The sequence below is a fragment of the Colius striatus genome, chromosome 19, assembly GCF_028858725.1.
Source record: "Colius striatus isolate bColStr4 chromosome 19, bColStr4.1.hap1, whole genome shotgun sequence".
Lineage (NCBI taxonomy): Eukaryota > Metazoa > Chordata > Aves > Coliiformes > Coliidae > Colius > Colius striatus.
Window position 1 is genome coordinate 4023310 of NC_084777.1, and position 14013 is coordinate 4037322.

The following is a 14013-nucleotide window of genomic DNA, read 5'->3' on the forward strand; positions in this document are numbered from 1 at the left end:
CTGGTGATGGGACTGTAAGAAGTGCAAGGTAAATGCAGTGCTTGCCATCTTGAGGTGTATCCAATAGCACAGCCAGGGTTCCTTCCTACATCTTTGGGATAAGAGTAGTTTCCTTTAAGGTGAAGCAGGACAGTGTGACTTGGGGAGCTTGCTGAGAGCAGAGGCTGAACAGGTTGCTGCACCAGTCTCTGAAGGACCTGACCATGTGTTACCTTTATGCCTCAGAAAATGGGAATGACAGAGGATGACAAAAGGAACTGCTGCTTGCTGGAAATCCAAGAAACTGAGGCCAAATACTACAAAACACTTGAAGATATAGAAAAGGTAAGAGCTGAGGTGCCTTTTCTCTGCCATTTATCCCCCTGTGTTGGTTCTCCTTGCCAGAGCTGGCAGATGTGATGAGGCAGGATCGATGCATTCACATGTAAAATTGGAGAGAAGGGGAGGGGAGGGAATCCACAAAACACATACTGACAAGTACAAATGTGCAGCCTCTCACTGTAGGAGCCAAACAGCATCTTTCTTTTTCCTGATGGCTGCATATTGGGAATAGGCTGCAACCCCCCCTGCTGTGTCCCTCCTACCCCAGGGTAAGAGGCTTCTGCTCCTGGCTCAGCTGGGCCAGGCTCAGTGGTAAGAGCTGTGTTTGCAGATATCTTATCACTTGGATTGTCACAGTATAATTCCTTTATTCTGGGTATTTTTGCATGTGCTGCTTTGTCATTGCAAGTAATTGGATTAAAAGGAACATTTCTTTCTGCTTGGATTTATGGGGTTTAATTGGTTTTGATCAATTATTGCCCTGCCTTTCTTTTAAATCAAAATGAACACCTCAGCAAGACAGAGGAGCTGTGGATGTGGTGAGAGCCTGGAGGTGGTTTTCTGCTCCCAGGAAAGCAGCAGGGATGAAAAACAATAGTGAAAATGAAGCTGCCATTTCTAATCACCCCAATGCTTTTGTTTCCTCCCCTTTTTGCAATTGCTTGTCTCTGTCTGCCCAAAGTTCCTGCAGAGAGGCTGTGAGCATTCCCATCTTTCCATGGGAATGTCACTCCTGTAACCCTTGCTCCTTGGAAACAGCCACATCCCTTCTGCTTTAATTTGAAGGAAGAGTTAAGTTATCACTGGGATATATTGAAAAAGCTTGTGAAAGCTTAGTAGCTTCTGCTGGGATGTGATGGGTACAGGGGCCTGCCTTTGGTGCAATGCATTGGGGTTGGGTTTTTTGTTGTTCCAAGTCATGTAGACCTTTCTATTAATATGTATTTGTTCAGAGAGGCATTTCCAGTGTAATCACATCATGGGTGCTTTTTCAAGGGCAAAAAGCATCTGGTGAGATCATCAAAGGGCTAAAAAGATGCTTCCAAGCTCTTCCTGACTGCAGCCAAGGACTGCAGAGAGGTGAAGAAGCTGTGTGCATTTAAATCCCCCACTGTAGGTTTAGCAGGAGAGGGGGTTGTGCCCACCCATGAGTGGGGGTCTTGCACCTTGCCATGCCTGGAAGTGCTGCAGGATCCAAGGGGAGTTCAGGGGAAGATGCACCCATGGGGGTTCCTGGCTGCCTTCTGGATCTGTCACAGCTCAGTCTTGACCAAATGCATCGTCCTTGGTTTGCTTTTGCCCTAAATTCTGACTCCTCCCTCCCCAGGTAAATGCAACTGGTGAATCAAGGAAAATACCTTTCCTTCTTTCAAGGAAAAACTCTTCATCCCTCTGCAGTATTTCAACCCCTTTTCCATTTACCTCTTGCAGAACTATATGAACCCACTGAGGCTGGTACTGACTCCCCAAGACATGGAGGCTATTTTTATCAATTTGGAGGTAATGGTGGCTTAAATCTTTTGTTCTTTCCACAGCAGCTCAGCTCTGTGCCTGCTTAAAGGAAGGCTTTCAGATTTCATGTTAGATTTGTGCATTCACCTGTGGAGTTTTAGTCTTCCACGTGCTGCAGAGCTTGAATGGGTTTAGGAGATATTCTTTGACACTCAGTTTTGGAGTTGAGGATTACATGAGCTCTAGGTAGGAAAACAATTTGACAAGGATGATGGTGCAAGGCTGTGGCTGTGTGTTTTAGCTCTACTTAGAGATGGTTTGGGCACACAGTGATGAAGGGATTTGTTTCTACACTGGGTCTGGGTCAGAGCCTGCCCATCTCCTCCAGACCTGCAAAAGGACTTTAATACACTCAGAAGTCCTGGGGTGTTTACCACTGAATAACCATCTGGTGGAATTCCCCCCTTGCACTCCTGACTTACTTGAAAAACAGCTGAAAAGAGTTAAATGGAGAATGTAACTGCTTGATGAAGTGGTGAATGTGCATTTCTTTAGGTTCTGTTTGCCCACTGCTTTGGAAGTGTTTAAACTATTAATTGTTTCTTGTTTTAGGACCTAATTAAAGTGCACTTCAATTTCCTGAGAGCCATTGATGTCTCTATGATGTCTGGAGGGAGCAGCCTGGCAAAAGTGTTTCTGGAATTCAAAGAGAGGTAAAGGAAAGGCAGTCAGTAGGCAACTCCAGTTTTAATAGATATGGGCTAATATTTGCAGGGTCCAGCTCAGAATTTGGAACAGAAATGCCTGTCACAGCTGGCCAGTTGTGCATCCTCTGCAGCTGAGTGCTCTCAGGCAGCTGAAACACCTCTTAGTGCTGAGATTTAAGCAGCCAAATCCAGCCACAGCTCTGTCAGATCACCCAGGGACAGAGGCTGGGACATCACCTCCCTGACCCACCTGGCTAAATCAGTGTGTCACCCCCAGCCTGTCCTGGTGATGGGCTTGTTCCTCCCCAGGTACAGGAATCTGCCCTTGCCCTTGTTGAACCTGCTGAGGTTCCTCTCAGCCTGTCCAGATCTCACTGATTGGCAGCACAGCCTCCAGTGTATCAGCCCAGTCCTCCCAGTTTGATGTCATCAGGGAACTTGCTGAGGATACACTCTGTCCCCTCCTTCAGGTCAGTAAAGGAACAGAACACTGCAATTATGAGGAGCTGGAATGGAGTCAAACCTCACTTGCCTTCAAGGGTTTAGTGTAGCCTCCCCCTGCACACAGCAGTGGGGCTTTGGGGGCTTGTGATGTGGTAGGATGACTCCTTTGCAGGGGAGACTTCAGTCTGGTTAGATCAAAGTGATTGCTGACTCTAAAAACAGCACATATTTGGCACTGCTGCTGTCCTGCACCTATTACATGATGAACACATGTAAAAAGTTGCTTTTGCAAACACCACAGATCCTGTGTTTTGGCAGCTGCAAGCAGGAGTACCCCAGAACACAAAGATAAGGTTAATAAAAGCCTTTAATGTCTTTAATACTAATCAAAGGCCTGATTCATCGTGGCATCGTGCCAGGCTGTTATTTCACTGGGATTAAACCAATGTCTAGACACAGAAATGCCATTCAGAAGTCAATAACTCCAGAAATACCATCTGCATTAATAACACCCTGTAAGGTCAGATATTCCATCATTCATGGCACCTCTTTTTAGCAAGGGAATGTTCTCTGGGTTTATATATGTATGTATGTAAAGGAAAGCTTGCAAAGAATGCAAATAATGTAAAAATACCCCTCCAGCTCACTCAGGTGATTTTGAGCTCCTTGATTCCTGACTTGACTCCATGCTGTCCCCAGGCAGTGATCTGCCAGCTCTGCTTGGGACAGAGCTGTGCATGCAGGGAGCAGGGAAGGGACACAGGCAGGAGCTGTGGAGGTGTCATTGCTCCCCAGGGACATCTGTGGGGCTGTGCAGGAGCACAAGGCTTATTTTTGGGCTGATAGCCTTTAAATAAGTGTTTGCTTCTGTTAATTTGCTGGCAGGAGCTCAGCAGGGGCTTGGCAAGTGATGGGTTTCATTAGGAACTAACCCAGTTCCTAATGGAGTCTGCAAGCAACTTTTTAGGCTGATGGCTGCAAGGTGGCAACGGTGGCTCTGAAGCTGCATTCAAGTGTTGGGGACCTCAGTGCAGTTGGAAACTGCTGCTCCCTGGGAGTTTTGACTTGGAGAAGACCCCAAAGCCAGGCTCTCAGGGGTGAAGAGTTTGGAGCAACCTGATCTATAGACAGGGTCTTTTCCCACTTTGATACCACATCTTACAGCAAGGAGATGGGAGATGCCAGCAAGTGTTTCAAGGGAGACAGCATTATCCCACCAAGAATAGGATGTGACCCTCAGAGCTCCTGCTTGGTCTCTGTTTATAAGACCTTCTGCATCCAATGTATCCATGACAAATGGCTCTCTCTTCCCTACACATCCTCAGAGGCATCCCAGCAAGATGATGTATTGCTCCTCCACTTTGCAGGTTTGGGGTTTTTCTTTTGAAGGAAGTAGTTTGTAAATCTCTTTTTTTTTCCTGAAAGCCAGAGGTTTGAATTAATGCTCCTGGAACCTCTTTGCAACTCTCCAGGTGCTGGGAAGGTAGATATTATTGTGCATGTTCAGAAGTTGTCATGGGGAAAAGGCAGATGAATAATCTGTGTTGGCTGAGGCTTCACCAGGGACTGCAGCTCCCATAAATCTCTCTATTCAGTTCCCTGCCAGGGTCTGAGAGTCCCACATTTACAGAGTGACACCAGGTCAGGTGCTCCCAGATCATCTCCACTGAGAGACAAGGTCCCCAAAATAATGGATGAATTGCAGCATGTGGTGGAATATGTGTCTTATCAGCAGCAACACAGTCAACAGCAAGGGAGGGGGGAAACCCAAACCTGTCATGCAGGATTTAAGAGGGAAGTGGAGGGAAAAGGGGGGAAATCCACAGCAAAACTGCTCTGTTTGTGTCAGCTGTTTAAATCTCTAGCCCAGGGGGTCCATACAGAGCTTCCCTGTGTATCCAGGGGCTGTGAGAACCTTCTTTTTTCAAATGACCCCATCTCTTGATCTCTGGGTCCCTCCAGCCCATCCTGCAAGGAGCAATGAGCTTTCTCAAACATGTCCTTGGGTTTTAAGGGGATTTGAAGCATCTCATGCTCTGGTGTGGGGCAAATTATCTGTTCTGGGTATGTCTCAAGAATCAGGAGTTTCTTGCCTTCTTCTTTACTTGGTGAAATACCTGAGAGAGAGAGAGAGAGAGAGAGGAGCATTTGGCCCCTTTGCTCATCATGAATCACCTCCACAGGCTCCAGCTCTGGTGACTTCAAATGATTTGCATGTTAAAAAGCTGTGCCATAACAGGGTGTTAATACTTTGCTAAGCAGTTATATGGGAGGGGGAATGGCTGTTTGCCTTGTCCTTTCACTGTATGTAAGTATATATATCTTTTATAACAGGTTATAACTGCCAGCAAGTGTTTCTGATTAAATCTGTGATTTCCCCCTCTCCAGGTTGCTGATTTATGGCAAGTACTGCAGCCACATGGAGTATGCCCAGAACACACTCAACCACCTCCTTGCCAACAGAGAGGATGTCAGGCAGAAGGTGGAGGTGAGCAAGGAGGGGGACATGGGGGCTGAGTGCTGCCCACCCCCCCTTGTCATGAGTTTTGGAAGGAAAGACTTGCTGGAGCTGAGAAGGGCAGGTTGGGAATGTTTGCTTTTGCATGAGAGGGGAGGGATGTGGGGGTGAGGCTGTGCTGCCCAGAGAGGGAGCAAAGCTGGGGGTTATCCCATCCTCACTCACTGCTTGCCCCTTCATCTTCCTCTCCAAACACACTCCTTCCTGCCTTGAGTTTATCCAAGTTAAAGCAAACTGGGAGACTTTGAGAGGGACTGGCTATGGACAAATTCCTCTGAGAGACCCAAAGGCCCTGAGCATCTCTGAGGCAGGAGCCACGTGGCTTCCCAAGGTCAGGCAGCGCTGGGGGCAGGCAGAGGCAAATCCAAGTGCCCAGGAGAACACCCAGATTACTCCCCTGTCTTCCTTCCCAAGTGTAAAGGCTTAGTGTAAATAGGAGCTGATCCAGATATTAAGTGACTCAAAGGAGCCCCAGAAGGGATGCATTGTTTGAGCTGCTGTTTTCACCAGCTTTAATTCCTGCTTTGGTCTTGATGCTGATGTGCAGTTGCTGGCTTGTCTGTGCACGTTACCTCGCTCTCTGCAAACACTCCTTGATTTTCTGTGCACAAGTAGCAGCCCAGTTCCAGGAGAGAACTGCATTCAGTGATGGTTTAAAACATGTTCTCTGGAGTTTGCATCAAGCCAGTGGTTGTAGCATCCAGTTGCTTTTCCTTTCTCTCCCTCCCTCCACGCCAGCTCAACCTCCTGCTGGGGTTGGGGAGGGGAGATGCACACAAGGAGTCTCAGCAGAATCAGGAGTCTGTAAGTGGGTCTGAGTGTAGGTAACAGTGGCAAAGCTTCCTGCCACCACATTAGCTCACCTTAATGACTTAATGCCTCTCACTGAGCCCCAGCAGCTGCCTGCCTGCTCCCTCCCAGCCCCTTGCAAATCAAACGCATTAGTTCAGACCATGGAGGAGGTGAGTTAAGTTAATGCCTTTCATTTGACATTTCCCAAGGTCTGAGAGCAGGTCTAAGTGTGCTCCCTTAATGAGCAGGATCTCATTAAGCTGGAGTAGCTCCATTGCATGAGAATGGCTGGATTTTAGGGTCCAACCCCTGTGTTTTATTCCTTGATAACCCCCGTGATGGGAGCCCTGGCACTGCCTGGCTGTGTGCAGAGACCCTGAGCTGTTTGTCATCAGAACTGAGTTTACAGGAGCAAAACTTAACAGCCATAGGACACTGGAGGCTTTTTCTGGGGAGGAAACATTGTTTTCCACTGGCTGACTGATTCCTTTCTCTAACAGGAATGCACACTGAAGGTTCAAGATGGGAAATTTAAACTGCAGGATCTGCTGGTGGTTCCGATGCAGAGAGTTCTGAAATACCATCTCCTCTTAAAAGTAAGTGTTTCAGCACTGGCACTTCTCTCCAGCTGCCATCCTCCCTGCAGCATCTTTCAGCTTTTCCCCTGTAGAGTGAATCATTGCCATGTGCAATGTTGAGGGTCTGGGCTGGGGATTTTCCTCACCCCCCTCAAGTGAAATAATTACTAAAGCCACTCAACACGACACAATATTTGTGCTGTCTCTTAAAAGTACGGTGACCTCGGGTAATTCTGCACTTGTTAGCCACAAGAGGCAGTTAATGAATATAAAATAAGCTTGCATATAATCTGATTATGTGTGAAATTCCTCCTGTCAGCTCCCTGTAACAGATCTGTGGAGCACCAGCCGCTCGGCGTGTTCCCCGTCCTGCAGCAGCAGGCAGCCCGTGCCCGTGGCTTGCAGCCTGCTCAGTGCAGGCAGCCTGTGGGCAGCCTCCTCATCACACTCAAACTCTTCCTTTTTATTTCCCTTTGCTATTGTTTGTTTGTTTCCAGGAGCTGCTCAGCCATTCATCAGACCGACCAGAGAAACAGCAGCTGAAGGAGGCTCTGGAGGCGATGCAGGTATGGGAGGAGAGGAGAGCAGCAGTGGGGCTGTGTTGGGCTCAGAGTGCAGCAGAATGTGGGATTCCTCTGCTTCTGTACCACAAAAACTGAGCAAGCCCATCCAAGAGCCCGAGGGAAGGCAGCAGCTCCTCCTTTGGGACACACACACGTGTTCATCCAGTGCCATCTGACACGGTTGCTTCGCAGCACATCCGTGGGCACGGCCGTTATCTTCCTCCTCAGGCAGCTGGGGAAGCTGGTGCTTGGTGACAAGTTATGACTTGTCACTGATGACTGTTGTGTGTCAGGAGGCTGTGCCAGATTCAGCTCTTGTTTTTGCTAGGAGGGATCTGGAGGAACTCCAGACGTATCAGCAAGTCAGGGAGCGCTGCAGGAGTGGGAGGCTGTGCCTGTGCAGAGGCTGCACGCTGTTCCCAGCCTCTGCCTGGCAATCCTTTTATCCAAAGCTTTTCCTTTTTTAATTAAGAAGATACTTTCTCCACATATGAAGACTTCTGGTGTCAACATCGTTTTGTTTGAAGTTCTGTTGAGCTTTGAGCTGAACCCCCCAAGATCTCAGGAAACCATCAGCTACGTAACATCGAATCACTCAGCTGTTGTCTGCTTTGGGTGCCTCAGCCCTCAGCATCTGACCTGGGGATCATCATTAGCTCCAGGCTTTCTCTCTGGAGAGCAATGCAGGATTCATCCATTTTAGGGCCATGGCTTAGTGGTGGGCTTGGCAGTGGGAGGTTGAGTGGCTGGATCTTAAAGGTCCTTTCCAACTGGTTCCATGATCCCTGGGCTCACTCCCGTGTTCTCAGGTCACTGTGGTTTCTACCCCTGAGCTGCAGCTCTTGTCACAGCACTGAATTTCCAGCACTTACATAAGTTGGGTGACCTTTTGAGCTGTTACCCCTGCAAGGCCAGAGACCTGGAGCTGACATGTGGGTCACTTTAAAGTGCAGGTTGTCTGAAGGACGTTGCATTTACAGCCCACTGCTGAACAGCACGTTGCTGTGGCCTCAAGTGAGCACTGTACCTGATGCCAGCTGCTAAACCCTGCTTGTGGCCTCATAGTCCAGCACTCACCAACAGCACTGCTAATAAATAAATGTATATTCTCTCCAGCTGCTCTGCAGACTCAGCACTTTTTGCAGGAAGCTGCCTGTAGCCATCAGGGAGGTTTCTCTGTCTCATTGCCCCATCCCCAGGAGAGTGCAGGTGCAGTTCAGACCACACTGGGCTCGTCAGGGACAGAGGAAGCCCTGCAGTTTGGTTTTAATTGATCTGTAAACCAAGGCTTAACTTACAAGGGAATGTTTTTCATCAGGAATCCAGCCTTTCTGGCTGCTGTGCAGACATCACTGCCCAGGGGTGGGTAGAGCTGTGCTTCCCAAAGGGATTTCACCTCCTTTTCAAGGCAGGGGCAAGATTTGCACCCAAAAAGTGACATGTGGGGGGTGTTTGACATAGATACCACCCCTCCACCTCCAGCTGGGTGATGGTGTGGGCAAGGCAGGTTCCCAGTTAAACCCCACAGCCCTGGTTTGCACATTGCTGTTTCAAGTCATGGTTGAGCCTGGGATTATGTTTCCCATTTGTGTAGGAATTGGCCTGTTCAGCAGGAGGGAGCTGAGCCCAATGCTCAAGCATGATGGAGGATGCTGCTTCCCAGGGCTTTTGGTTTTGTCACTCTTCATAAGCATCCCTGCCACTGCCCTGTGGGGTGGCCTGTGATGTTATAAGTATTGTCAGATAGATTTGTGATTATCATCTGTGTTTAACCCTTCTCATGTTGGGAACCTGAGGAAGGTCTGACCCAGAGGGGATGTCTTAAAAAATCCTGTGTTCAGATTTAATCCAAGTTGACAAGAGCTGTTGTTGAGGACAAGGAGGCAGGGGGCAGATAAGAAGCAAACAGGCATGGAAAATATGCTCTAAAGGGTGTAAGAAGTTGTTTTAGTGGGAGGGATGGTATTCTTTCTCTTTGATAGGTCAAAGTTTGGGTAAGTGAGGAACTTTTCAGGGCAGAAGCTCTGTAGAGTTGGCTCCTTATTTTACAACATAGCCTTTGTGTGGTGGGAGATGTTGGAGGTCCAGAGATGCTGGAGATGGGGAATGCTCAGGAAGGACAGAGCCTGAGCATCCCAGTGCTCTCAGCAGCCCCAGTGCCATCTAAAGCACCCAGGGAGGTCAGCTGGAAGGAAGCAGGGCAGAGCCAGGTCAAATGCTGTTCAGAGCTAACGTGCAGGCAGGTGTCCAAAGCAGTTATTTTACAGACATGGATGTTTTGACAGCAGAGAGTGGCTCTGGCAGCTTTTGTATCCGGGGGGAATGGAGGGAATGTCAGTGATGAGAGCTGGGAGGGAAGGATGCTGCCAGGGCAGAGGTGCAGAGGCAGGGGGATGCCCAGGCTCTGGCCAGGTGAAAGCCGTGGGTCGGGTTTGCTGTGCTGCACTGGATTCATGGATTGCCCTCTTCTGGGCAATGGCAAACATTGCAGCATCTGCTTTCTGAGCATCAGCAGCACAAACATAAGCAGCCTGTGCTCTGGATGCTGAGCTGCTGCTGCTCCAGTCCTGGTCTGACTCCCGAGGGCAGGGGGGAGTGTTGGCTTTGGGGAGCTGGCTCCCATGTTTGCTGCTGCCTTAAGGTACCCATTTCATCTGGAAAATAAACAGCAGTGTTCACTTTCCATTTAAGGACTTGGCCATGTACATAAATGAAGTAAAGAGGGACAAAGAGACTTTAAAGAAAATAAGTGAATTCCAGAGCTCCATAGAAAACCTGGTAAGTTGGAAAATCCTCTCACTCACTGCCTGGGTTTGATTATCATTGTCTCCTCTTTCTTTGCAATTGTTGCTCCATCTGATGTGTTCTCCAAGAAAGAGCCTGGTGTGTTTGGACACTCCCTGATCACTGTCTGGTTTTGCTGATGGTCCAGAAGTGGTTGCTACATTACAGACCCCATTTGACTGTGATGGAGGGTGATCAGGCTTTTGATGGTGGTGTTACACTGAAATTGTTTCTCCAACTTTTTCTCATGCTACTAGTACAGAGGTAAACCAAGAGTTCCCCAAATCTGCTGTTTCATTTCCTATCTGCTATTTAAAGTGGGTTTTCTATTGCTGTTAAGAGGACAGAAAGGTTAACTGAGGGGTTTTGCACTTGAGGGTATCCCAAGGCCTGTTTGGAGGAGAAGGGCACAGGTAACAGGCACCTAATCCCCAAATCTCAACCAGCTGTTTGAAGAAGAATCTCATCCCCCAGGCTCCAGAGGTATCCAACCAGTCCCATTACCATGCACCCTGTGCCACCCATCACCCCCTTTAGCCCCAAAACAGTATGCAGTGGCAGAGCTTCAAGCTAAGGAGCTTTTTCATTCCTAAGGAGGGATGGTGAGCTGTGTGTGCAGGTGGGAGAGGAGGGATGGTGAGCTGTGTGTGCAGGTGAGAGAGGAGGGATGGTGAGCTCTGGGTGCAGGTGGGAGAGGAGGGATGGTGAGCTGTGTGTGCAGGTGGGAGAGGAGGGATGGTGAGCTGTGTGTGCAGGTGGGAGAGGAGAGATGGTGAGCTGTGTGTGCAGGTGAGAGAGGAGGGATGGTGAGCTCTGGGTGCAGGTGGGAGAGGAGGGATGGTGAGCTGTGTGTGCAGGTGGGAGAGGAGGGATGGTGAGCTGTGTGTGCAGGTGGGAGAGGAGGGATGGTGAGCTGTGTGTGCAGGTGAGAGAGGAGGGATGGTGAGCTGTGGGTGCAGGTGGGAGAGGAGGGATGGTGAGCTGTGTGTGCAGGTGAGAGAGGAGGGATGGTGAGCTGTGTGTGCAGGTGGAAGAGGAGGGATGGTGAGCTGTGGGTGCAGGTGGGAGAGGAGGGATGGTGAGCTGTGTGTGCAGGTGGGAGAGGAGAGATGGTGAGCTGTGGGTGCAGGTGGGAGAGGAGGGATGGTGAGCTGTGGGTGCAGGTGGAAGAGGAGGGATGGTGAGCTGTGGGTGCAGGTGGGAGAGGAGGGATGGTGAGCTGTGTGTGCAGGTGGGAGAGGAGAGATGGTGAGCTGTGGGTGCAGGTGGGAGAGGAGGGATGGTGAGCTGTGGGTGCAGGTGGAAGAGGAGGGATGGTGAGCTCTGGGTGCAGGTGGGAGAGGAGGGATGGTGAGCTGTGGGTGCAGGTGGGAGAGGAGAGATGGTGAGCTGTGGGTGCAGGTGGGAGAGGAGGGATGGTGAGCTGTGGGTGCAGGTGGGAGAGGAGGGATGGTGAGCTGTGTGTGCAGGTGGGAGAGGAGGGATGGTGAGCTGTGTGTGCAGGTGGGAGAGGAGAGATGGTGAGCTGTGGGTGCAGGTGGGAGAGGAGGGATGGTGAGCTGTGGGTGCAGGTGGAAGAGGAGGGATGGTGAGCTGTGGGTGCAGGTGGGAGAGGAGGGATGGTGAGCTGTGTGTGCAGGTGGGAGAGGAGAGATGGTGAGCTGTGGGTGCAGGTGGGAGAGGAGGGATGGTGAGCTGTGGGTGCAGGTGGAAGAGGAGGGATGGTGAGCTGTGGGTGCAGGTGGGAGAGGAGGGATGGTGAGCTGTGGGTGCAGGTGGGAGAGGAGGGATGGTGAGTTGTGTGTGCAGGTGGAAGAGGAGGGATGGTGAGCTGTGTGTGCAAGTGGGAGAGGAGGGATGGTGAGCTGTGTGTGCAGGTGGGAGAGGAGGGATGGTGAGCTGTGTGTGCAAGTGGGAGAGGAGAGATGGTGAGCTGTGTGTGCAGGTGGGAGAGGAGGGATGGTGAGCTGTGTGTGCAAGTGGGAGAGGAGGGATGGTGAGCTGTGGGTGCAGCTGCTCTGCTGTCACACTTCTCACTGGGATAATGCAATTTGAGAGTTGAGATGTTTCCACAGGGGCTGATGGAGGGAGATGCAGGAGGCTGCCCACCCCGAGGCTTCCCAGAAAGGGGACTGGGCTCAGGGGCTTTAAGCCTTGACTTCATTTGCAAACAATGAACTTGTAATTGGTGGTTATTTAACAGACAGAGGCAAAATCCTTCATTTTCAAGGGAAACCTGTGGAAATCCTCCAGTGGGACATGGGCTGATGCAGCTCAGAGGTTTTGACTGAAGCAGTCATGATAATCCTGATGTGTGTGAACAGCCAGCCATCATGCTGCACGGGAGCAGGAATGTAAATGAGGGCATGAAGCAGTCACTTCTCCTCCTGGCAGCAACCAGAGAGCAGGTTTGACATGCAGGAGATGAGCTGTGAGCAAAGCAATCACTCCTATCTGCAGCTCAATCCCACACCCCTCTTGCTCAGGGTTTCCTTTCCTTGCATGAGGTGAGATGTTGTGGAGTGACTGGTGTCTGCTTTCAGCACCCACATGGCACTGCAAGGAAATAATTAGGGGCTATACACACAGCTGGCTCAAGTGTTTCTTTCTCTGACCAATGCTGATGCTTCATAGCATTTGTTTCTTCCTTGTAAGACCTGTGTAAGGGGACTGGAGCTTTTGAACTGAAACACAAACTGATTAAACCCTTGGATCAGGTTCCAGCCTCCTCAAAATCTCCAGTCTTGGTTCAGGAATGGGAATCAAATCTCCCAGAGCCTTGGTTCTGTAGAAATCCCTGGAAAATAGCTTATTTTGTGGGAGTTTTGCTTTCTGGATCATAAACCTCACAAAAATGCTGAGCCTTGCTGTGGGATGCCAGAGCTGGAGCTCCAGGGGATCTCCCAAGGTCCTGCTCCTGATGCCAGGGATGTGCTTGTGCACAAACTCCCCTTGGCAAGGCTGATGCTGCTCCCAGGAGCTTCAGCAGCTTGTGGCAGGGCTGGGGATGATGCTCCAGGGCAAGTTTGGGTTTCCACCTTTCCAAAGCATCCTTCCAGCCCTGGCTGCAGCTCTCAGCCTTGCTTTGCTTTCCACAGCAAGTGAAGCTGGAGGAGTTTGGGCGGCCAAAAATCGATGGTGAGCTGAAGGTTCGCTCCATAGTCAACCACACCAAGCAGGACAGGTGAGTGAGCAGCTCCCAGACTAAAGGTGCCTTTGTTTGGCTTGTATCAGTGACAGTGTGACCAGCAGGAGCAGGGCAGGGATTGTGCCCTGTGCTGGGCCCTGGGGAGGCTGCAGCTCCAGGGCTGTGTCAGTGCTGGGCCCCTCACTCACTGCCACAGGGACACTGAGGGGCTGCAGCTCCAGGGCTGTGCTCAGTGCTGGGCCCCTCACTCACTGCCACAGGGACACTGAGGGGCTGCAGCGTGGCCAGAGCCGGGCACAGAGCTGGGGAAGGGGCTGGAGCACAAGGGGCTGGGGAGGGGCTGAGGGAATGGGGGTGTTGAGCCTGGAGAAGAGGAGGCCGAGGGGAGACAGCAGCATTCTCTGACACTCCCTGACAGGAGGCTGCAGGGAGCTGGGGCTCAGTCTCTTCTCCCAAGTAACAAGGGATAGGACAAGAGGAAACAGCCTCAAGTTGCCCCAGGGGAGGTTGAGGTTGGAGCTGAGGCAGAACTGTTTCCCTGAGAGGGGTGTCAGCCCCTGTGCCAGGCTGCCCAGGGAGCTGGGGGAGTGCCCAGCCCTGGAGGGATCCCAAAGCCCTGGAGCTGAGGTGCTGAGGCTGTGGGTCAGTGGTGGGCTGGGCAAGGTGAGGGCAGGGCTGGGACTGCAGCAGCTTCCAGGGCTTTTCC

General features: G+C 50.7%; 1 protein-coding gene across 1 annotated transcript in view; it reads left to right on the top strand.

Annotated features, from left to right (window-relative positions):
* Positions 1 to 14013, top strand: part of VAV2 (vav guanine nucleotide exchange factor 2) — a 130371-nt gene that overhangs the window by 102337 nt on the left and 14021 nt on the right. Inside the window, exons 6-13 of the mRNA XM_062011600.1 lie at positions 226 to 324; positions 1753 to 1821; positions 2386 to 2486; positions 5313 to 5412; positions 6735 to 6830; positions 7310 to 7378; positions 10067 to 10153; positions 13258 to 13343. Of these exons, the coding sequence (XP_061867584.1) occupies positions 226 to 324; positions 1753 to 1821; positions 2386 to 2486; positions 5313 to 5412; positions 6735 to 6830; positions 7310 to 7378; positions 10067 to 10153; positions 13258 to 13343 (707 nt within the window). The remainder of the gene's footprint in view (positions 1 to 225; positions 325 to 1752; positions 1822 to 2385; positions 2487 to 5312; positions 5413 to 6734; positions 6831 to 7309; positions 7379 to 10066; positions 10154 to 13257; positions 13344 to 14013) is intronic.